This window comes from Cervus canadensis, chromosome 18 (assembly GCF_019320065.1).
Source record: "Cervus canadensis isolate Bull #8, Minnesota chromosome 18, ASM1932006v1, whole genome shotgun sequence".
NCBI lineage: Eukaryota > Metazoa > Chordata > Mammalia > Artiodactyla > Cervidae > Cervus > Cervus canadensis.
In genome coordinates this window covers 35,667,566-35,692,598 of record NC_057403.1, presented here as the reverse complement: position 1 = coordinate 35,692,598, position 25,033 = coordinate 35,667,566, and the positions used below count along the sequence as shown (strand labels likewise).

At 43.8% G+C, this 25,033-nt stretch overlaps 2 protein-coding genes across 4 annotated transcripts in view; one reads left to right on the top strand and one right to left on the bottom strand.

Annotated features, from left to right (window-relative positions):
* Positions 1-3,599: 3,599 nt before the first annotated feature.
* Positions 3,600-19,762, bottom strand: NOB1 (NIN1 (RPN12) binding protein 1 homolog). 2 transcript variants are annotated; one of them, XM_043436586.1, is made up of 10 exons: positions 19,666-19,762; positions 13,118-13,251; positions 12,864-12,996; positions 10,132-10,262; positions 8,434-8,505; positions 8,105-8,233; positions 7,813-8,013; positions 7,104-7,201; positions 5,930-6,074; positions 3,600-4,191 (listed from the first exon to the last, which is right to left on the bottom strand). In XM_043436586.1, the coding sequence occupies exons 2-10, from the start codon at positions 13,178-13,180 to the stop codon at positions 3,922-3,924; spliced, it is 1,242 nt and encodes a 413-aa protein (XP_043292521.1). In that variant the 5' UTR covers positions 13,181-13,251; positions 19,666-19,762; the 3' UTR covers positions 3,600-3,921. The 2 variants fall into 2 exon arrangements, with proteins under 2 accessions (XP_043292521.1, XP_043292520.1); XM_043436585.1 differs by lacking the exon at positions 19,666-19,762 and having other exon boundaries at positions 13,118-13,269.
* The window catches only part of WWP2 (WW domain containing E3 ubiquitin protein ligase 2), a 143,115-nt gene continuing 137,172 nt past the window's right edge, over positions 19,091-25,033 (top strand). Inside the window, exon 1 of one of the 2 annotated variants that reach the window (XM_043436578.1) lies at positions 19,091-19,212. The gene's annotated coding sequence lies outside the window, so the exon portion shown is untranslated. The remainder of the gene's footprint in view (positions 19,213-25,033) is intronic. The other variant, XM_043436577.1, reaches the window with a different exon arrangement.

Below are 25,033 nucleotides of genomic sequence, written 5' to 3'. Positions count from 1 at the left end.
CCTGCCAAGGCCCTGCATCCAGAAGTTCCCAAAGTCCCCTTGGTTTTTTCAGCTGCAGGTGATGGACTTAACACCGTCGCTTAGAGCCATGTTCGGGCCTGTCTGGGGACCCAGGCATCTCTTGTCCTCAGTGGTTCCCATGGCTACCAGCCAAGTATCCGTGGAGGGAATAGGTCCTCGGTATTAGGAGAGAGGTGGTTCTTCTACTTTAAGCCCCATCCCATTTTGCCTTCCTGTCTCACAGACACAATCACCGCTGCACAGAACACACACTGTTATGTTGGACTCCCTGTTCCTGTGCGTCTTGCTGGAATTTTGTCCTGTTACATATTGTGTGAAGTAGCTCATCCCCTGTTGGACTTAGACCTTCCCTGATTAAAGTGAAATTTTTCTTCCAATGGCATGCATGTGTTGTGAAGAGATTTTATCTGATGTAGCAAATTGAGTTTTGGTCCCAGATCAGAGAACAAAAAGTACAGAAGGGACCGATTTCCTTTTTTTCTTTCCTTTTTTAAAAAATTGTTTATTTTGCTGTGCTGGGTCTTAGGTGCGGCAAATGAAATCTTTTTTTTTTTTTCAAATGAAATCTTTAATCTTCCTTGCAGCATGGGAGATCTTTAGTTGTGGCATGCGAGCTCTTAGTTGAGGCATCTGGGAGCTAGTTCCCTGACCAGGGTTTGAACCTGGGCCCCCTGCATTGAGAGTGCAGTCTTAGCCACTGGACTGCCAGGGATGTCCTGGGGACCCGTTTTCAATGCTTGATCCTTTTCACATCACTAGTAACTCTTCAGCTTTTGCACAAACACCTTCAGGATGGGGAACTCATTTGTTATTTCCATGAGCAAACTAAAAGAGAAGTTTGGAAAAAGTATTTCTTGCCTCTTGAATTATGTTCTCCAAAGTGGTCTGAATCACGCATCCAGCTCCACAAGCATTTGTTGAATATCATTCAAGATCCATGCACTGGGCTTCGCGAACAGTGTAGATAAAGAACACCCGATGTCTGAAGAGGTATAAGCAGCTGTTAGTAAACATGCATAATGTCACTGTGCTTCACGGAACTACAGTTTCATCATTGTCTTACACAAAAGGTTTCATTTACAAGAATTTACCTCCAAATACATGAACACAAAAACATAGTGATGTGGACATGTTGAATGTTTCCACTCCAGATTTCCTCCTGTCCATAAATACTGGGGTAGATAGTTAGGTTTAGTTGCTCAGTTGTGTCCGACTCTTGTGACCCCGTGGACTGTATGTAGCCTGCCAAGTTCTTCTGTCCATGAGATTTCCCAGGCAAAAACACTGGAGTTGGTTGCTATTTCTTTCTCCAAGTCATCTTCCTGACTCAGGGATCAAACTCGGGTCATTGCTAATAATGTATATGGGATATTCTTCTAGATCCCCCAGACTGTTGCTGCTTGGCTATGAATTAGGATGACACTGCTTCCTTGGGAGAGTGTTTTGAAAATGTGGGAACACTGACCTTTCTCTTAAAAAAAATATATATTTTTGGCCACGTCCAGTCTTAGTTGCAGCAGGCAGGCTTGGTGGGTTGGGGTGCGTGGGCTCTCTAGTTGAGACACGGAGTGTCAGTTGCCACAAAGCTTGTGGGATCTTAGTTCCCGAACCAGGGATTGCCATGTCCTCTGCATTGGCAGGCGCACTAGACCAGTGGGGAAGTCCCAAGGATTGTTTCTTGTTCCAGTGGGATTGGGTGGGGCCACAAGACTGGTTCTGACGTCGAACTAGGAGTAGGATTCTTGCAAGGTTGGCTTTGTTGGGTGAGATCAGAGCAGCCTTTAGTCTGGAAATAATTGTTTCCTGATCTGGAGTACCTGCCTGATGCCTGTGAATTAGGAAGTTTTCCACTCTGTATAGTGAGAGTTTGAAGCGTCCCTGGCTTCAGGTGAACTTTGAGGATTATCTCTTTTTGGTGGGGAAGGCTATTTCCTTTCCCAGCCTCAGGAAACTCCTCACGTATGTGCTCATCAATACTTTGCCGAGGATGCACAGGGGTCCCTCTGCAGACGTGGAATGCTTGCGTGCACTCAAGCACTGTGATGGTCGCTCCTTTCCTTTGTTTGGGCCCTCCTGGCCTGCCAGCACTGTTGCTCCACCTTTTCCTTCTGGAAATTCTTTCTCTAGATACCAAACCAGTGCAATCGTGGAGCTCACCTGTGTCCTCCTCTCTCGGGGATCACCTGCTTGACCTCCAGAAGCTGAATACTGTGATTTTCTGTGTTTTAGCTCTTTTTTAAGTTGTTTCAGGTGAGAGGGTAAGTATGAACCCTTTTACTTCCAGTTGGCCAGGAGTGAAACTGTATGACTTAGTTTAAAGACAACCCTAAAGGACCTCCACAACCAAGCTAGTATTCTGGCTCTGCCTTCAACAATTGAAACTGAAACTCTTAAATCAGCCGGTAGAAAGTTGTGATGCATGACCAGCTAGTCAAAACACTCTGAGTAGCAGGTGGTGAGTTTGGTTATATATATATCAGTTTTTACAAAGCTAGTATTAGATGCCAAATATATGCAACAAGTATTTATTGGGCACCCACCATGTTCCAGGTACTGTTCTGTGTGCATATGAGCAGTGGACCAACTATTGCCTCCTGTCTTCCAAAATGTAACACATAACCCACACACATTTTTGCAAAAGAAAACACAAGGATAAGTCAGAAACAAATGAAATGGATTAGCCAGGGGAAAGAGGAAATGGGGATGAGAGGGAAAGGCCGTCTAGTTCTGCACACACCTCGTTTCATACAGTGTAGTTTATATGGTTTTTACTTTTGGAACTGAGTTTTCATATTTAAAAAGTACATAGGAAATATCTTAAACTGAATTTAAGCTCCCCCCAGTTAGCTTTATACTAAATAGACAGCCATACAGGGAAAAACTTGATATAATGAACTTTTGAAGCTAGCACTCTGTGAATACACTGTTAATGTAGAGAACTTAAGAAATCTTCTACTCAGCAGGTTTATTTACCAAGTAATCTGTTACCATCATTTAGGGTGATGCACTGAGAACCAATGATCATGTATGTAGCTTTCTTGTCCCATATGGATCACCTCCATCTAATTACAAGGAAACATCCTGTCAAGTCCAAATAGAGGGGCATGTTGAAAACCTGGCTTATACTATTAAAAAGGTCAACTTCACAAAAGACAAAGGCAGAGAGATTGTTCAGATCTAGGGGAAAATGTTATGAAGGACAGTATTGGGGCGAGTTGGTAAAATCTGAAGTGTTATGTATTAGGTAACAGTAATGTATCATGTTAAATTTCCTGAATTTGATCACTGCTGTGGTTATGTAAAAGAACATCACTGTCCTAGGAGACACTGTGTACTTGTATGTGAAGAAAGGGAAAAGCAAGTAAGAAATGTTAACAATGGGAGAGTCTAGGTATTTTCCTGGATGACTGAAATGTTTTCAAAATGAGTTAAAATTAAGAGCTACAATTTTTTTTTTTAATAATAAAATTAGTACCTAGTATACTTTTTGGCAAAAAGAAAACCTAAATGCTTGATCCTTGAGTGCACACCTTAAGTGTTTCTCTCAAATTACCTTAAAGAAAAAAACAAAATGCACAGAAGCTTATAATCACATTTATTAGAAAAATATTACCACTTAGAAGTTCCTGTCTTTAAAGATTGAAGATCTGCTCCAGGCACCGTTTGCTCTGTTTTCATCAAACTCCCTCAACATGGCAGGGATCCCGGTTCTCTGGATGCGCACAGGTCAGGGGTTAGCCAGGCTCCACCACAAACCCAACCTGAGGCACCACAGCAAGTCCCAAGGCGGCGCTGAGGAAGTCAGGCCCCTCTCCGAGTCCGGGGGCCGCAGGGCCGGCACACTGGGGCCCGAGACAGGTCTCCTGGGCGGCCGTCCAGCTTGCCTGTGGAGCTCAGGCTTCACCTTTTCTTCACAAACTTCTTCCTGGAAGCATTGGGATTTAACCGTCTTCTCCCGGCTCCCAGGGTGCTGTCTCGGACCTGCAGGGTGGCTGAACGGCTGGAGATGTCATTCTCTGCAAAGGGAGACACCCCAGCTATGTAGTCAGGGGCAAACACGTCGGTTTTCTGCCTGGCCTTTCGGGAGAGTCGCAGCTGAGGGAAGCGCTGGTCCTCGGTCAGGTGGGGGTTGATGGCGTACTTGCCCCCTTTGGGAGTGGGGAGAGAGTACTGCAAACAAGAAGGGGAAAGGCCGTTAGAAGGACGGGGATTCGTATTCACACACGCCAGATCCTGCTAACGTAAAGCTCACCCGACAACTCTGCACGTGGGCCGACGACACCAGTGGAGTCTGTCACCACTGCCTGCCGTGCGCTAAGCCCCTGACACGCATCTGCCCACCTCACCTCACCTCACCTCGCAGATGCAAAACCCAAAGCGGTATTCTGACTACATACCCTCAGCTAAAGACAGAAAGACTTCAGACTATCTTTCTCTAAGTTACTTATTAATTACAAATAATAACCTTACGGGAAATTTGATCATCTTGGTTTTGGTTAATTATATTCGCACTACATAAGAAACTGCCTTAACTAAGTGATCAGAGTCATTATCAGCAGTAAACTGGACAACTAGTTATCATCTACCCCCTGACAGGATGCACTGGGAAGATTCAGCATCACTTCTGGGTGTTCCTGCCAACACTGCACAGCCTGAATCTAAGCAGGAGGGAACACCAGACAAACCCAAGGTAAGGGATGTTAAGGAACTGCTTTGAACTCTTCAAAACCATTTAAAAATGTCAAGGTGTGAAAGACAACAGACTTGACAAACTACTTCAGTTTTAAAGAGACATGACCAACACAATGTGTGATCCTAACCCTTTTCTTCTTTTGCTGTAAAATAAATCTGTGTCAAAGTTTGAATATGACCCATAGACAGTAGTACTGCATGCTAGGTTGCTCAGTTGTGTCTGACTCTGCGACCCCATGGACTGTAGCCCACCAGGCTCCTCTGTCCATGCGATTCTCCAGGCAAGAATACTGGAGTGGGTTGCTGCTTCCTACTCCAGGGGATATTCCCGACCCAGGGATCAAACCGGCGTCTCTTAACATCGCCTGCACTGGCAGACAGATTCTTTACCACTAGTGCCATCTGGGAAGCTAGGATAGTTGTACTGAAATAATGTTAACTTCATGATTTTAGTAATTGTACAGTGGGTATGAAAGACAAAGTCCTTGTTTCAGGAAACACACACCAAAGTATCTAGAGGCCAAAGGGCATCAGGTAGCCTTTACTCTCAGATGGTTTTTAGGGGAAAAGAAAAAATATATATAAATGACAGAGCAAATGTAGTAAACGATTAAATTGGGAAATTTAAGTGAAAGGTAAAGTGGGAATTTGTACAATTTTTTGGCAACTCTTCTATAAATCTAAAATTATTTCAGAATAGAAAGTTTAAAAATGAACAACCTTCTCACGTTAGTGGCATCTGCCTAGAGAACTCAGTGCTGGGTTGGCCACAGGTACACCCGCTGGTCTCTCAACGCTTCTCTCCTGATTCCTCAAGACAAATCCATTCGGCTGCATGTCCAGTCAGAACTCTTGTGCTGAGCACTTCATACCCCTTCCCTTGTGGTTCTTGGAGCTTCCGGAAATTCTGCCCATCCTCAAACTCCCACACACATCCAACCTCCATCACCCTACAAACGACCTCTCTGTGACCCCACATGTAATTTATTGTGTGGAATTACTAGTGATTTCTTCTTAGACTGCAAACTCCTCACAAAGCTCATGGGGAGGCTGAATTGTGAGCCTTCCCCATCTGGATCACAGGTTTTCACGAACTATCTTGTAAAAACCATGAGGGTTTGTTCTTCTCTCTGATCATTTTGCTCCTGATGCTAAGAGGTCTCAATTCCCCAACCCTGGGCCCTGCCGTCAGGGGAGTGGGAGCCGTTCTACTCACCCTCAGGCCGCGAGGATTTAGCACCTTCGGGTTGCGGGAGAAGTGCATGTGCAGGGTCCCGTCATCGCTGACGGTCACGGACACCTTCTTCAGTGTCTTGTTGCCACAGTGGGCACAGAACACTCGGCTCATGTCAGACGTTGTCCTACAGACACAAAGGCGCCTCACTGCACTGGAGCCTCAGGCAGCAAACCCAGTCCCGGGGGCGCAAGGTGAGTCTCGGGCCTCGGAGGAGTGGGAGGCACGAGAAGTGGAAGGGGACAGGCTGAAGTGCACTGCCCTCCTGGACCAGGGCTGCCCGGCTGTATCCCGCGGCCGATGTACGCACATCGCTGCCCCACGGTTCCAGGGAAGAAACGACATAGATGGTAAGTAAGAAAACTGAGCAGAATGTTGTTACAGTGACCGTGAACTCTTTACCGAATTCTGTCAGGCATTATGCTACAAGGGTACCATGGAAACAACCCCATGAGGTTGGTGTATCTCCATCTCACAGGTGGGGAAATGGCGGCTAGGTAGCAAGCTGCTCAAGGTCACAGAGCCAGTAAGTGGCAGGCATACGCCCAAGGAATATGGCTCCAGAGTCAGTGCTCTTAGCACCCGCCCCTTCTCCAGGGGCATGCTATTACATTATTACAACTATTACTGAATACCTTGGCCCCAAATGTCGTGTCACTGGGCATGATGCCAGGAGGTGGCTCTGGAGATGCTGAGAATTTATTAATGAATCATACAGGAAGCACTAGCGAAGCTGTTACGGTTGAATGGGTGTGGGTGTTGAGGCCGACCCCCAGGCCTTGCCACTCTCCTACCCTCTCAAGCCCCAATGGTAGACTGAACAGGAGACGCTGCTGCTCTCAAGGACCAAGCAGGAGCCCTAGTGTCTACGCTTGAGGAATTCTCCCTCAGTTCCCAGGGGCAGGAGACAAGAGCTGCGTGCAACTGCCAGAGAAGCCAGGCCCCTGACCTGAAGTCTGTGCAAGTGAACAGAGCCCTCTCAACAGGGGCTAGGAAATATTCTGTGCAAGAAAATATCCCGTCACTGGGGCTAATCTGAGGTGGAAGGAACACCTGCACAGAAGGCAAGGCCCCCCTTCGAGAAGCCCACTGAAGGTTTAGGAAGAGAGGGGTGCTCGACAGAGGGGCGCCGGGGCCCACACTACCAACTACGTACTTGAAGCAGCCATGGCAGCGCAGGATGTAGCTCCGGGCCTCGCGGATCAGCATGCCGTTCATGGCCAGCACGTGCAGCCCCATCTGCAGCAGGACGTTCTGCAACCAACATGTTAATGGGGAACCAAACTCAGAGCAAAACCAACATTATCTTTAACGTTTGCATAATCACAGTTAAGAGAACTTCACAAACCCTGGTCTGGCTCATGAAGGGCTTCTGCTCAAGAAAAGCAAGCATAGGATGCTTCTCAAGACAGGTACACTAGGACAAGGACCCAGAGTCTTCTGATGTCAAGGGCCACCGACTGTGCGCATTAATTAGCCAAGACCTCCCGTGAGTAATCTCTCTCTTTTTAAAGCAATCTCTCTTAACGGAGACGTTCACTGTGTCAGAGCAAAACTATTCATTTCTGGATTGGAAACCGCTACAGTCTCCAAATACTGAACACAGCACAGAACATTACACACACTGAAAGAAAAGCAGCAACAGATTGTGAATGTTAGACATTAGAAATGTATCATACATACATTTTGTCAATATATTATGATTCCCCAACCTCCAAGCAAAACGGCAAATTAACAAAGAGCATAGGCAAAGTTTCTAGAACCAGGAAAAGAAGTATTATACAACCCCATCCTCAACCTCCGAGGGACCATTGCCTGTAACAGGTGACACAGAACCCAGGCCGACAGATACCCACTCCACCCACCTGCATGGCGAAGTCTGTAGTCACACAGCCGACCCGCACGTCCTTGGGGACAGCACACTGCTTCATCTCCTGCTGGATCTGCTTGATGTTGCTGGGGGTTATCCACCCGCCCCCATCATCATCACTGTCTTGGTCCTTTCTTTCTTCAAGTCCATTCTCTTCATCCTCCTCCTCACTTGGAACATCCTCACCTCCATCCATCTGAAACATTAATAGAATTCAAACTCCCTGCCCAGGGGTGCAGCTGGAAGATGCTAGTCTGTGGTCATCAGATCATAAGGCAGGGCCTTACCAGCAGCTCCTGCAGTTCACAATCAATGTTAGGCAAAGGATTTCTCCAGAACATGAAGGAACTGAACTCGAGGTCCTCAGGCTCACTTGTTGGGTGTCTGTGTTCTAATGTTCCTCGTGGGGGTTTAGGCTGAGATTAAAAGAAAAGTAATTTTTAAACCTGCAAACTGAGAGAGAGTTATAGATGAAATGATATACAGTGTACAAGTCAGACAGGGCTGGACATACTGCAGCATATCTCAGGATAAATCTGGTTCCCTGGAATCAGACAATTTGTGGAGATCTGACATGGAGCAGAAAAATGCATGAAGAGCCTGTCTCAGAAATTACCTTTGAGGGCAGATGGAAACCAGAAATGTGCAGAGGAGTTTCTGGGTGCTGAATCGATGAACTAATTTTAACCTTTAAAAAGAAATAAGAGACAGCACTAAGCAAAGAAATACAGGTTGAAAATCCAACATGTAAGAGTAATTAAAAAAAACAGAAAACAAAATATTCCCCCCTGGTTACTGAAATTAAAAGATTTATTAAATGTTTTTTAAAAAGCAGGAAACATAAAAATATATATGAAGAATTATTCACGGATTCCACTACCATCAAATAACCATTTTAGGACATTTCTTTTTTGGCCCAAGACATAAAGCTTTAATGAACATCATTATGCATAAAACCTAGAAGTATCTTTGGTCACATCCTTAAGATAAATGCCTAAAAGTGGAATTGCTGGGTCAAGAGACAGGCAGTTTTAAAGATTCTGATACAAAACAGGTTAACTCCTGCCCAAAAGACTGCAGAAAAGGGTGGTTTTAAGGAATCTCAAGTTGACAGATGCCAAAACAGAAACCTGGCTCAGCCACAAAGTCAGCCTTTATGTGAAACTATTCCCTTGACCCCCATCCCCCCAAAACATTCTGGTGACACACAGAAGTCTGTATTTTAGACATTACTTTTAGACTTTTTGGACTGGAGGACTCTAAACCTTGTTGAGAACAAGTGAAGGCAGTTCCAACTAGAACAGGAACATCAGTCCACTACAGTTTTGATGACTTTAGACAGTGGAGATCAAGTACTTCTTTGTAAGCACTAGTTGAAATTACTTACTACAGTATAAACTACCTATCTTCCAAAATCCTCTGGCCTGGAAACAGTCAGTGGGGCCCAGGCACAAAACCATTAATCTCTTCAACTTAACCGAGCTGGACAAATCCGTAAAAGCACAACAGGAACCCAGAATTTTGAAGGTTAGTAAGGGCTGAAAAAAATGGTAAGTATTTTTGGTGTTCTTTCTTGTTTCTGGAAAAGAATTCTACTTTTTCAAAAGTAGTGAGAATATAGTTGATTTTTACTCTCTTTAAACATTTTTAAAATTTAAAAAAAAAAAATTTATTTGGCTGTGCTAGGTCTTAGTTGTGGCATGAAAGATCTTTTAGTTACAGTATACAAACTTGCTTAGGTGCAGCATGTGGGATCTAATTCCTTAACCAGGGATTGATCCTGGGACCCCTGCATTGGGAACTTGGTGTCTTAGCCACAGGAAAGTTCCCCTTTCGGCATTTTTAAATTTAACCAATCTTACCAAGAACTTAGAGGTCAAGACTGAGACACATTTGCTAACTACAATGTATGAACCTTATCTGGATCCTGATTCAAACAAATAAACTATTAAAAAATTTATATAATAATTAAGAAATGTGAACAAACACACATTTGGATATTTGATGATACCAGGGAAATTACTATGAATTTTGTTTAGGTATAATATTGGTTTTGTGGTTATTTTTTAAAAAGACATACCTAATCTCTTTTGAGACACACCAAGAAATATCTATCAGTGAAATAAGATGTCTGAATTAAAAATGCTCATGGCTAGGGTGGGTAGAGATGGAAACAGATCATGAGCTGATAACCATGGAGGCAGAATGATGGGGACACTGGGTCCATTATACTACTCCCGCTACGTCTGTACATCTGATCGTTCTCATGATAAAAAAGTAAAAACGGATGAAACCAATAATCCTTCTGATTTACCTTTTCTGGTTCTTGTTTTAGGTGAGACACGCCAACAAATTCTGCTTCCAGCTGGTAAGTAAGTGCCAGTACTTGGATATCTGTAGCAGAGAGGCTAGGATAATCTCCAGTTTTCTTTGAAAACTCAGTCACTGTAAACAAAAGATTCCAAAGTTCAGTTAAAAGCAAAGAGCCGTATGACTTTGGATAACTGTAATGAAAATATGAAAAGAACTTTGGATCAGTATCCCAAAAACACCTCATTCACTCGTCTCCTGATCTTCTTCTACTCATAACTGAGACATTTGTATCTCTCAAGATTTATACCAGTTAGGTTTACTATAAGGTCCTTACTGAGTGCAGATGAAGGGACAGAAAAAAGTTAACAGAAAATCATTGAAAGTTAGCATAATATTTGCAAATGATGAGAGTTCCTTTTCTAGGCTCTGGTATTATATTAGAATACAAAGTCTCTTCTCCCTCAGCAATAAAGTTCTCTGATTCTAACAATCTTTTTTAATAGAATGGATGATCACAGTTCAAAGTGGGATGGAAAGGTGATTCAACCAATAATGATTGTCTGTAATGAGACAAAAATACTGGGTAACAAATATTGAACAGTTTTTGTATGTAAACCCACCCCAACAAGAAAACCCACGTCCCTCCAGCTCTTGTGTTGTTATTCTCCTGAGACATCAATAATAAACATATACAATAATATTTTGACATATTAACAGAAAGATGTCTTCTGCCTGTCCATCACCAACTCCGGGAGTTTACCCAAACTCATGTGCATTGAGTCGGTGATGCCATCCAACCATCTCATCCCCTGTCGTCCCCTTCTCCTCCTGCCCTCAGTCTTCCCCAGCATCAGGGTCTTTTCGAATTAGTCAGCTCTTCACATCAGGTGGCCCAAGTATTGGAGTTTCAGCTACAACATCAGTCCTTCCAATGAACACCCAGGACTGATCTCCTTTAGGATGGACTGGTTGGATCTCCTTGCAGTCCAAGGGACTCTCAAGAGTCTTCTCCAATACTACAGTTCAAAAGCATCAATTCTTCTGCGCTCAGCTTTCTTTATAGTCCAACTCTCACATCCATACATGACTACTGGAAAAACCAAAGCTTTGACTAGATGGACCTTTGTTGACAAAGTAATGTCTCTGCTTTTTAATATGCTGTCTAGGTTGGTCATAACTTTCCTTCCAAGGAGTAAGCGTCTTTTAATTTCATGGCTGCAGTCACCATCTGCAGTGATTTTTGAGCCCCCCAAAATATAGTTGGCCACTGTTTCCCCATCTATTTCCCATGAAGTGATGGGACCAGATGCCATAATCTTAGTTTGCTACATTAACACCAGGAACAATAAGTATACAGCTCACATTTCCTAAAAATGCAGCTATTAATTAACAGCAGCTAAAATTTATTGGGTACTATGTACCAGGTGCTATGTTAAAAGCTTTTCATCTTATCCTTCAGTCAAATCTTTACAAAAATTCTTTAAATTGAAATAGAGCTGATTCACAATGTTGTGTTAATTGCTACTGTATAAAAAAGTGATTCAGTTATACATTTATATTCCTTTTAAAAATGTTCTTTCCCATTATGGTCTATTATAGGATATTGAATATAGTTCTCTGTGCTATACAGTAGAACCTTGTTGTTTGTTTATCCAGTCTATATATAAAAGCTTACATCTGCTAATAACCCCAACGTCCCTCCCCCAACTCCCTCCCTCTTGACAACCAGGAGTCTGTTCTCTATGTCTGTGATTCTGTTTCTCATAGGTCATTTGTGTCATATTTTAGATTTCACATATAAGTAGTATCATATGGTATTTGTCTTTCTTAGTATAATATCTTAGTATATAATATTATAAACATTATATATATTTACATATAAATATGTATTTATAAATATTATAAATATATAAAGTATATAATATCTTAGTATGATATTCTCTAGTATTTGCATTGCTGCAAACGACATTATATTTTATTCTTTATTATGGCTGAGTAGTATTTTATTGTATCATATTGTACCATATCTTCTTTATCCATTCATCTGCCAATAGACATTTGGCTTGTTTTCATGTCTTGGCAAATGTGAATAGTGCTGCTATGAATATAGGGGTGCATGTATCTTTCTGAATTATTATAGCTTTGTCCCAATATATCCCTAGGAGTGGGACTGCTTTAGCCAAATCTTGTGAAGTAAATACTATTAGTATTTCCTCAGAAAGATTAAGTACCTTGTCAAAGATCACAAAGCTAGTATGTTAGAGAAAGCTAAAGAAGTCACAATTAGTGTAGGTAACATCATCTCCATTATCAGCCTTTAAATCCTAAAACCCCTAAAACACTTTCAACCACCTAGGTTCTTTCCAGGGCAGGACTTCTATTTTTAATCCAAACAAATTTAATATTTACAAAACGCTGGACACTGTGCTGAGTGACATTATTCTTCCTTTAATACTCCCAGCAACCCCGCGGATAGGTACTATTGTTAATCCCATTTTACAGATGAGGAAACTGACGCCTAGAGAGTCTGAGTGATACACCCAAGGGCACATAGCTAGTAAGCAGCAAGGCCTGGTTGACTCATGACCCAGGAAGCCTCTCCCACCACGATCCTGACCGTGGGGTTTCTAAACCAACTCTGATAAAGTAACCAGGCTCCAACTAGCACCAGAGCAGGTTCAGTCAGCAACCTGGGACCCAGCTTCACCATCAACATCGGGCAGAGGTACTCACCCAGTCGCACGTATTCAGGAAAGGGTTCCTTGAAACGCAGCTCGTAGGGCAGAACGGCGAGCCGCCTGCGCGTGGCCTTGTCCCGAATCTCGCTGACCACATCCCGGATGGTGTAGATGTTCTTCCCGATGTCCTGCGGGGAGACCAGCCCAGCTCACACCCGCCCGCACCACGCAACGTGCTGCCGGATTTCCCAAACTCCTTCAGGGGCCACCAGCCCAGACCCCGCTCCTCTCTACAGGAGCATCGTGTACCTGCAGAGCCGCATCCAGTAGAAACGCCCCGGCATCCGCTACAACGTGCTCCACTGGCGCCATGTTGGCCCAACGAGGCCAGACCGCGCATGCGCGCGGAGCTTCCGCCCGTCCCTCCGTATCAATCCGGGCCTCTGGGAACCGAGAAGAGAGACTGCAACTAAGCGGCGACTCCTGGCGGGCGCGCCGGCATTTTCCGGCTCTGGGCCACCTGCGCGCATGCGCAGTACGGCCGCTCGCCTTGCCTGGGAGGTGTGGGCGGGGTCAAACTTTGGGCGGGGCCCGGCGTGGGGTGGTCACCTGAGAAAACTCGCTTTGCCTTCAACTATTGACCGTTCAGTTCAGTTCAGTCGCTCAGTCGTGTCCGACTCTGCGACCCCGTTGACCCTTAGAGACACTTTAATTGGTCCTTAGAGCTTCCCTAGTGGTTCAGCGTTAAAGTATCTGCCTGTAATGCAGGAGACCCAAGTTCAGATCCCTGAGTCTGGAAGATTCCCTGCAGAAAGGCACTTTCTTGCCTGGAGACACCCCATGGGGTCATATTCTTGCCCGGAGATGCCCCAGCATCTTCTGTACACTTGAATTCAAAGAGTCTGTATTTGGTTTTATTGTCGAGTCAGTCGGTTTAGATGACCTAATTTAAAGATTGGGCTTCCTTGGTGGCTCAATGCTAAAGACAGGCGACTCCAGTTGGACATCTGGGTGGGGAAGAGCCCCTGGAGAAGGAAAGGGCAATCCTCTCCAATACTCTTGCCTGGGAAATTCCATGGACAGAAGGGGATTGGCAGGTTACAGCCCATGAGGTAGCAAAAGGGTTGGACATGACTTAAGTGACTAAACAAGTCTATGAAATACTATTTTATAGGCAAGGGGTGGTTGCTCAAGAAAAGGAGGTTAGGCTAACATTGACTAAATGGTGTATTAAGATTAACACTGAAACAAACCAACTCAGAGCCACTTTCTTACCTTTATGCCAGGCCAACCGCTGCTTTCTTACCCCTACTTCATTTTGAGCAATTTGGGGCAGGGAATCTCTATCTCTCAATTTTTTAACTTAATATTCTTACTCCACTTACCTAAAGCAAGGCTCATAATTCCTTGCTGAAGTTCTGTGATTATGAAATCTGGTCTGTTAGAAATTCATGCTGGTGAACTTTGAATATCAATGTCATAAGTTTTCATTCATCTATCTTCAGTGGTGTTGAGTTAATTCTAAACTGTCTTTTTAGTCTTCACTCCAGTTTTCACCCCTTGATTATAATTTAGCCCTTGTACCTCCAAAAAAATCATTCATATCTCTGGGGGTCTTAACCACTGAACTACCAGGGAATTCCCTATCATATCAATTTTTTTGCTGTTGCTCTTATTTCTGTCATTCTCAGTTCCTCTGCAGAATTTTACATTGCTGACCATTGCCTCTTTCTGGACTGTCTCTCCTGTATTCACTCTTGTGCTGCATCACTGTAGTCCCCCCTGCCTCTCTGATGATTTTTCAGCCTCCTTTAGTGCACTCTTTTCTGCCTTGCACACAGGGCACCATCCACAGGACTGTCTTGGCCTCCATGACTCTCGAATTTTCTCCTTCACCAGTACTATCTATCCTCAAAGCTGGTCACAATGATCACATTATATGACTACCTCTGGAATCTATAGGTCCAATCCCCGTTTATTTCCTAACCTAGTCTTTTGGCCGCATCTTTCTGAAAATTTTTGGTATTGTTACTCAGGAGGAGGGTTAAAACTAGGTAATTGTCTCTCCTGCCCCCACTTAAAATTTCTTCACTGGTTGAGTTCCTATTTTCAGTAATGGCATTACCAAAAAAGGCATTCAATGTAAGAATCTCTGAGTCATATTTATTTCAACCCGTACTCCTCTTGCTCAACTGTATTGATATCACTTCTGAAACAGTTTGAGGTGCCTGGGTCCCTTCTCCATTCATTCTCATTACTCTAACTTTTTATTTCATGCCTAGAAAATATAGTCCACTCAACACTAATATTCCTGTCTCTAATTTCTTTCTTAATTGACTGCTCCTGCTGCCTGAAAAGGGAGGGATTATATAGAAACTAGACCCCACAATAAAAAGAGGTTTATTGAAATTAGCAATAATTCTGTGGACACTATGGTGAAAAAGAATGACCTAGATCAATGTTCTCCAACTTGATTGTAAATTAGAATCACCTGGAGACATTGCAAAACTAGAAATAGCTGGGCTTCATCCTCAGTTTCTGATTCAGTAGGTCTGGGCAGAGCTGGACAAGCTGCCTTTCTAGTAAGTTTCAGGTGACACTGATGCTGCCTACCTGGGGTCGCACTTGAGAACCACTGATTTAGGAGAATAGTCAGGAAAAGAAAGATCAGGCTTTGAGCCATTCTTTTTTTTTTTTTTTTAATTTTTTTATTAGTTGGAGGCTAATTACTTCACAACATTTCAGTGGGTTTTGTCATACATTGATATGAATCAGCCATAGATTTACACTTATTCCCCAGAGCCATTCTTTTTCTAGTAAACATTAAAAATATTTGTTCAATATAGGTTTCTTGACACTTTGTAGCTTTTGTCATTTTTTGGTAATACTTTAATCCCTTTTCTCTTTCCCTGTAATGTTAGTCTCCAAGTCCCCTGAAGCCTTGGGACTGTCATTTGGTGAAAAAAATACATACTGAGAGCTAATTAACACCACCACGATTTGGGTGATGTAATAGCTATGAACAAACTGATATCCTGTGTAGTGTCAAGGGGCAAGTTTGAGTTTAGAGGCATAAGCTTTGGAGCCACATCTTGAAGGATGATGAGGGCAAAGACTCATTAGGTCTAAAAATCCAAAGGGAGTGTTCAGGGAGTTGAGGGTAATGTCTTTGGTAGCAGAGGGTGTCTGGGAACAGGTTCTCTCAGAAGTGAAGGGAAGAAAATCCCTGGTGGTCTAGTGGTTAGGATTTGGAGCTTTCACTGGGAGATCCCAGTTCCATCCCTGGTTGAGAAACCATCCCACATGCTGCCAAAATACAAACCCGCCCCCCCCCAAAAAAAAAACAAAAAACCTCCGAGGACCCAGAAGTGAAGTGAACCCTGAAACACATTTGAAGCTCCTTGTTTTTTTAAAAAATGAAGAAAGTGAAGAAATCTCAAACATTATTACGAAAATTATTGTCACTGGAAACAGTTTACCTTAATAAATGAACACTTTCAAACATATGTAGTGGAGAAGGCAATGGCAACCCACTCCAGTACTCTTGCCTGGAAAATCCCATGGACAGAGGAGACTGGTAGGCTGCAGTCCATGGAGTCGGGAAGAGTCGCACACGACTGAGCGACTTCACTTTCACTTTTCACTTTCCTGCATTGGAGAAGGAAATGGCAACCCACTCCAGTGTTCTTGCCTAGAGAATCCCAGGGACTGTGGAGCCTGGTAGGCTGCCGTCTATGGGGTCACACAGAGTTGGACACGACTGAAGCGACTTAGCAGCAGCAGCAAACATATGTAGGAGGACTCCATGTATAACTCATTTGGAGATAATGACAACTTTAACATGTGGGACCCTTTATGAAAGAGAAAAGGTCTTGATTGTGTGCTAGTGAACATCTGACTTCACTTCCAGGACCGGAAAATTTACAGGATATAAAACTTTATACTTAATAGTTGGGTAGGAGAGAGAAAAACTTGATGCAGAAGAAGCATGACTTGAATTCAGTAAGTATATCTAGAATTCCTCTGGACTTTCCTGGGAGTGTCCCGGACTTTCTTGTTTCTGCCTTTGACCTTGTTTTCTCTTCTGCCTGAAAATTCTTCTTGCCAACCCCCACTTACTTAGTTTCCAAGAAGCCACTCTGTTGTTCCCTCTGTAAACTGGTCCTGATTACCCAAATCAGAGTTTTCTCCAAGGACAGATTTGGACCCTTATTTCCCACCATACTTAAGACATTTCGAATCTCGCCCTCAATGAGCAGTTATTACTTCTGCTTTGCATTGCAGTTATTGTTTGTCTTAAGTGGGTTGGAAGTCATGGACTGTTTTAGGAGCCTTTTTCCTTAAATGAACATTTCAACTTCTTTTTAAATTTTTTGGGGTGCTTTCATGATGACATAGTTCAGATTTTTTATGTGTCTTAAAATATCTCCTATATTGTAGGACCTATAGGACCTATAGCAGTTCAGTGCTCAGTAAAAGTTGATGAAGTCTATTCATTCAATGGGTTATTTAAAGAGGCCTCCTATCGGTCAGGTACTGCTTTGGAAGCTAGGTTATAGCTCCTGTCTTCATAATTTTTTTGTAGGGGGTAACAGATTATACATATACACATTCATGTGAAAGGCAGATAGTGCTAAGTTGAGGAAATACGGAGAGAAAAAACAAAGGAAAGGACTGGTAGGAGGGGAAGGAAGAGATGAGTTGTGATTTTAAATAGTGTGACCAGGAAAGGCTTCACTGCAAGGGACAGTTAAGCAAACACATGAAAGAGATGAGGGGGTGAGTCAACTGACTACCCAGGAAAAGAACTTTCTCAGAAGAGGGAAAAGCAAGTCCACAGACCCTCAGGCTAGAGTGGCTGAAGCAGGGTACTGAGTGAAAGTGCAGTTGGAGATGAGATAAAAGAAACAAAGGTGAGGGGTGGAAGGGACCATGTAGGGACCTTACGAAAGAAAAGTGAAGTCGTTCAGTCACGTCCGACTCTTTGTGACCCCATGGACTATAGCCTACCAGGCTCCTCCGCCCATGGCATTTTTCCAGGCAAGAGTTCCGGAGTGGGCTGCCGTTATTCAGGATGTATATTAAGCTTTTACTCCTTTAACCCACAGTGAGAGACTGCCTTGCCTAATCCCTGTTTTTCCTTTCGGTGAACACCTACTCAAATGCCACCAAATTAAAGAGGCCTTCCCCTAGAATAGAATTAGTACAACTCCCATCTAGAGAATGTTACTAGAGAAATTTTAATAGTTTTATAGATGGGATTACTGTAAGAATTAAGGTGTTAAGGGAGGACTGTAGCTCCTTAAAAGGCCATCTCCTGGCCTTTTAAGGATTTGGGATGAGGAAAAGTAGAGACTAAATGCTCAATCAGTTTAATTTGTATGCATATCTGATCCCTCCAACTGGAAGAACTAAAAATAACAGAATAATTAGTGCACAGTTCAGTTCAGTCGCTCAGTCGTGTCTGACTCTTTGGGACCCCATGAACCACAGCACGCCAGGCCTCCCTGTGCTTAAGGTTAATTAGGTGATTAATACTAATCTTAGTTAATGGTGATTGAAAGTGAAAAACTTAGTCTTCATCCAGTTTGTCAAAGCTGAAGTTCTTGACCATCGGTAAAGAATACTTAAAATGTTTTTTTTTTTTTCCAATTCATAAAGTTCTATCTAGTCTATATATTATCGAAATGGGGTTAGTTTGGTGTGCTGGGGCATCTTATGGACAATAGCAAAGGTTTCGGAGCTTCTCTACCTGTGTTTTATGTCACAAGAACAGATGCTCTACAAAAGCTACTTTTGAGTTTCTAGAACCTAGAAACGTGCCTGGCACATAGTAGGCTTAGGGTTCTCAGATATAGCAAATTAAAACATAGGATGCCCATTACATATGAGTATCGACTAGTCTTCCTTTTTTTTTTTACTATAAATATGCACTGTACCAGACAATATTTGGGGGCACACCTCCGTATTAATGGCTGTTTAAAATTACAATTTAACTCGGCGTTCTGTATTTTATCTTGTCTGTTACCCCTAAGGAGTTCAATAAATATCTGCTGACTTAATAGATTGAACGCCTCCTCTCACCTGTAAAATGGGGCTAAGATTGACCCGCCCTCAGCGTTGATGGGAGGGGTAAACGAAGCGCCTGGCACTCTGCGAGACTTCAGTTTGTTTGCTGGGAGACCATCTAGCAAGTGAAAATCCTCCCACTTTTAAACATACGAAGGACAAGAAGGCCTTCTGGCCAGAGGTTCTCGGGCCTGGCCAAGGTTGCCCACACCTGAGGCCCGGCCAGCCTCTTCCGGGTCAGGTGACCGCGCGTGGTCACGTGACCTGGCCCGAGTGCGGTCTCTGGAAAGCGGAAGTGGGAGAGGAGTTGGGCGCCGCTTCAGTGGCCGCTGCAGGTAGCCAGCGCGGGTACTGGGGGCGCAGCGGGCGGGCCGGGGCGCGGGGAACTCCGGGGGCGACGGGCGGCGCGGGGTGGGCCGGGGGAGGCGCGGCCCCGGCGCCGGGGGGCGGCGGCTTCCTGTGGGAGGGGCCTGGCGCGGCGGTTCCGGCCTCCGAGGAGGGGTGTCCCGACTCCCGCCCGAGCGGGGTGGGCGCGCCGCTGGCCGTGCGCGGGGACTGTTCCGCAGTGGGTGCGAAGGCCGTCCTGGGTGCGGCGGCCAGCAAGTTGACCGGGAAAGGGAAAGCATCATAGGTGCCAGGCATGAAGAGGAGTGACCTTTGTGGAGGAAGCGGGGCAGGGGGAAGGGGCGACTTGGGGCATTGAGTTGCAGTAGGTCGCCTGAGAATGGGCGGGTGACATGGTGGGGAAAAAAGGAGAGATTAGCAAGAAGATGCAGCGTGAGCCTCACCTGAGAGTCTTTTCCTTTCTTACTCTTTGGAAATGATTGGTACTTCAGACTTTGATTTTGTTCCCATTCAGTTTTTAAACTTCAGGGGGGATCACAGAATCTTGACCATCTTGCTTTCGTCACACTCACTCAGTCCTGCTTGGGTAGGGTTTCCACTTCTTGGGAACCTAGTCCTTCAGATCATCTTTCTTAGAGGTTTGCTCAGATCAGATCAACTTCTAGACTTAAAAACAGAGTGTGGGCACTTTGCTCTGGCCTTAAAGTGGCTTTTAACCTCCGGTGTTGAGCAGGACCTAATCCCAGCATTACCTCACCAATATAGATACTGCTGTAATCTTGGACAGTACCTACACTACTTTATGACTTTTCCTCTTTCTTCAGTTTAAATTATTCAGTTTGCTTTACCATGGGACTGCTTATCTCCACGGACTGTAACTAGGTAGCAAGACTGAACTGTGACCTGGATCATGATTTTGAGATTAAACTCCTGTGCTAAAGCTGTTTGTCCTGTTTTTCTTTGTGTTTACTAACGTTTGCAAAAGTGGAATGAATTTCACAGATGTGGTATTATTGGAGGGAATGTGTAAACTGGACATTAACAGGAGCCAGAGTCGTTTTGGATTACAAGTAGGAAAAAAAAAATACTTTTCTAATGAATAATGAGTTCAGGTTTTTGGAGTACTTGACAAACATTTAAAAATTGATTTTTGTGGCAGCCGCGTGAGTTAGGCTGGGAAGGTGTTATTCCCATCTCACAATGAGCAAACAGACCTGAGAGAGATGACTTGATTTTTTTTTGACAATTTTTTGCTTTTTCTTATCTACTGATCTCTTTCTCCCTGCTAGACTGTAAATTCCTCAGGGGTAGAGTTCATATCTTATTTGACTTATTTACTAACCTAGTTCCTGGCACATTGTGGGCACTTGGTAAGTGTTTGGTAAATAAATGAGTTTCTAAAGGTCACAGGCCTGTAAGTGGAGGACAAGATTTGAACCTGAGTCCTCGGTCTTCTCTTGTCAGATGTGCTTGCCATGTTCTGTTATTGGTACATGTGAAAATGATGGGCATGAGGTAAGGCTTGAGTTGGCTTCTGTCTCCTTCATTTAATGACTACTTTTGCAGTTGCAAAGAGTTTATGACAGCATCTCATTTGATCTTTACCGTGATTCTGTGAAGGTTGGAATTGTCCATATTCTGCAGATGAAGAAACTGAGGCTTAGTGAAGTTCTTGCTTTAGAATCTGGAAGTAGTGAGTAACTGAGTAGGGACTCAGACCCAGGCATTTTATCCTTAAGCACATTCTTTTCCATTTATAGAAGCGACATAAAGTTTTATTTTAAAATATTTTTTCAAGCGTATAAAGGATGACATTTTAAGGGAACGCTAGTACAGGTTACAGCAAAAATTGTGAACATGGAGTGTAACTGAAGTTTAGAAAATCCTGTGCTATACCATAGCTGCCTCTTCCTGGGAAAACATTTTTTCATTCAGTGAATATTTATAAGTGCCCACTCTGTGCCAGGCATTGTTTTAGAGTCACATTGTCCAGTATGGTGGTCATTCTGCGGTGTTGAGCCCTGGAGTTAGGCTATGAATATAAAATACAGCACTAGATTTTTGAAGTCTTAGTATGAAGAAAAAAGGCAAAATATTTAATTGACTTTTAGAAATATTATAATACATGATACTGTAAATATAATATGACTATGTGCTACAAATGATAGCATTTAAAGTTTATTGGGTTAAACACAATAGGATTGAAATTTCCTCTGTTTTTAGTTTTTAAAATGCTTCCTGAAAAATTAAAAATTATAGTGCACAGTGCTATTCTGAGCAGCAGGACTATGTTACACAATGAAGGCAAAAACCCCTGCCCTTGTGGATCTTTAATTTTAGTGGTGAAAGGCACATGAACAAAATAACCAAGTAAAATGCGCATTATGTTGTAATAAAGGAGGGAGGCAGAATGTGGACTGTTGCCTGTCATTAAAATTTTATTTATTAATAAAGTAATAAATATTAGCGGTACCAGGTCTTAGTTGTGGCACTTAGGATCTTTAGTTGCAGCCCATGGGATCTTTAGTTGTGGTATTTGAACTCTCAGTTGGGGCGTGTGGATATAGTTCCCTCGCCAGGGATTGAACCTGGGCCCGCTGCATTGGGAACTCAAGAGTCTTAGCCACTGGACCACCAGGGAAATCTTGGCATTGCAATTTTGAAGAGAATGCTTAGGAAGTCTTCCTGAGAAGGTAACAGTTGAGTGAATATCTGAAGGAGGTGAGAGGAGCCAAGTGGCTAAATGGGGACACAGTGGTCCAGGCCGAGGGAAGAGCAAGCTCGAAAGCCCAAAGGATGGACCACCCCTGGCAGGCTGGTGGACTTGCCAGGAGACCAGTATGATTGGAGTGGGTGGGTAAAGGGGAGGAATGAAGATGAGGTCAGAGAGGCGTTGGGGGTAAAGGGAGAGTTGGGCAGTTTGTGAGAACCTCGCAGACCACTGTGAGGATGTTCATTTTCACTCAGAGTGAGTTGGGGCCACTGGAGGATTTTGTGCAGTGGATTGGACACATTTCATCCTGTCTTTTAACACGCTCACTCTGGGTGCCTTCTGGAGAAAGCAAAGAGGACTGAGGTAGAAGCAGGGAGACAAGTTTAGAGGCTCCTGCCATGATCCAGGTGAAGGATGGGTGGGTGGCAGTCATGGAGGTGGCCAGCAGCAGTTCAGCATGGGTTTATTTTGAAGTACGCCAACAGGGGGTGTGGAGGGGATGTGAAAGGAAGAAAGGAGTCGTGGCAACGCAATTCGTGGTGTGAACACCTGGAAGAATGGAATTGCCACTAACTGAAACAGGAAGACTGTAGGAGGAACAAGGCTGGGGCTCAATTTCGTTGACACTGATTGTAAAGTGCCCAGTGATGGTGTCATGGGCAGTTCAATAGGGAAGTCCGGAGTCAGGCTAGGCTGGGGATGTACCTGTGGAAGTGGTTAGCGTGAGGAGGTGAAGAGACTGGGCAAGGTCACTTATGGCGTAATGTGGATACATAGCCAAGAGTGCTATAATTAAAAATTTTGAAACAAAAATCTTGGTTTATACTAGCAGGTATTTTAAGCATTGCAGTGTCTTGGGGAGCTTGGTTTTCTCTCCTTTTCACTTTTCTTCTAAAGACTCTCTTGAAAAACCACAAACTAATGGGTTTCTTTTCTTCCTAAGGAGGCTACTCTTCCAAGCGCCTGTCTCTGTAGCGCCACTGAAAATCAATTTGAGTTCCAGTTTTGAAATTAGTTGGGCTTTCTGGGTTGGCAACCAATTTAGAGACCTCCAAGAAGGATGGGAAAGAGACAGACAACCTGCAAGGATGGGTAATGGCTTTTTAATGTTGGAAATGTTGGTTCTACCTAAGAGGTATTGAATGCATGTTGTTGCCATGCATCCCACTGTTTTATAGATTTAAAACAAACAGAACCTCTCTGTGATGAAGTGATCCATGCATGAGGTGGTGTAACTTAAGATGTGGATGGGCTGGTGTTTGAATCTTGGCCTTCTGAACCCAGGTCTGACGCTTCTGTCAGCAGGACCTGTGGTAGTGGATGCATGAACGTCAGCTTCCACTGGAATCAAGTCAGTAAACTGCTTTTGATTGACTCTGGGTCGCTTCAGACAATTTTAGACTGTTGAATTTCTGAGAGGTAGGGACAAAAGGGAAAATCTTGTTTCTCTTAAAAAGAACCAACTGAATCTTTTTGAGAAGGTTGCAGTCCCCTGCTCCTGCTTCTCCCCCAGCAGCTTGAAAACAAACATTCAGTGCTTCTAGTCCCCATGTTAATCACTCCTTCCAGGAAAATACCAGATATCAAGACTTGGCAGTCCTGACCTAGGGCAGGTCCTCTTTCTGTGTTACCCATGCCTTTTGCTTTCTGTTTTGTCCTTGGAACTGCTTTCCAGTCTCCTCTCTCTGTTTTATTTTGGCCAGCTGTGCAGCTTGCAATTCCCCAGCCAGGGTTTGAACTTGGGTCACAACAGTGAACACCTAGAATCCTAACCACTAGGCCACCAGGGAACATCCCTGTCTCTTTTATTACTAACTTACAATTCCACTGTGCCTCCAATGCTATGACCTCCCCTGTCCCTCCCTCTCTTTTTATATGCTTGGTCTTTGTACGGATGGCCTTTGGCCAAGTTCAGTTCCATTTGATTGCTTTTCAAGATGAGCCTTTGGAGGATGGAAGGGAACTCAATGCTGGACAGAAGAAAGAGGCCAAGAATGAAGCATTAATGTTGGAAAAGCATGAGAGGGTGGAGGAAAGGAGGAATCTTCTGAATAGACCTGTCTCATCCACATCTTTCAAGAAGTGGATACAGAGTGGATCTTTACTTATGAATAAGAAACTCTGCCTGTTTCTACCTGTTTTTTAAAAAAAATATTTATTTATTTATTTTTGGCTGTGCTGGGTCTTCAGTGCCGCGTGGGCTTTTCTTCAGTTGCGGTGAGTGGGGGCTACTCTCTAGTTGTGGCGAGCGTGGACTTCTTACTGTGGTGCCTTCTCTTGTTGTGGGGCATGGGCTCTAGAGTGTGTAGCTTCAATAGCTTCAGCTTGCAGGCTCTGGAGCACAGACTAGTTAGTTGTGGCGCAAGGGCTTAGTTGCTCTGTGGCATGTGGCATCTTCCTAGACGAGGGATCAAACCTTTGTTTCCAGTACTGGCAGGCTGATTCTTTACCACTGAGGCACCAGGGAAGCCCTTCTACCTATTTTTTAATTAAAAATAAAGTCTTAGTGCTGGTGAGTTGTCTTTGCTCTTCCCTACCTCATCTGCTGTTCAGTTCTTCTGTCTCAAGATCAGTGTTCAGTGGTTCCTTGAGTCAAAACTGGGTCAAGAATTTCAGGAATCTCAGAGCTGGAATTTCAACATCAAGAACACGTTTAGCTTGTAGCAATCCTTAAAGAGCACTCAGTAGTACTTGCTGGCTGCTTTACCTGAACTAGTTTATTCCCTGTGATCATGTTACAAGGTAAGTATTAAATGCTATCATTAGGTTCATGCCACAGACTAGGAAACTGAAATTTAGAGAGGATGAGAAGTAACTTGTTCAGTGCCACTTGGTGGCTAGTGACTGATGAAGTAGTCTGTTTCCAAAAGATTTACTTACTGGTCTAAAAGGTTCTTGCTGAAGTTGGGTGATAAGAATAATCAAGTACTTCAGACACTGCAAGAACTGTCACTTGCTAAATCTGATGTGTGGTTGCTTTCTCCTGCCAAGAGCTCTCTGAGGATTTATTTAATGGGGGTCTCTTAGATCAAGATATCTGAGTCCCAAAGGGCAGGGGCCTCATGGCATTCTGTATTTCCAGGGTCTGGCACAGTCCT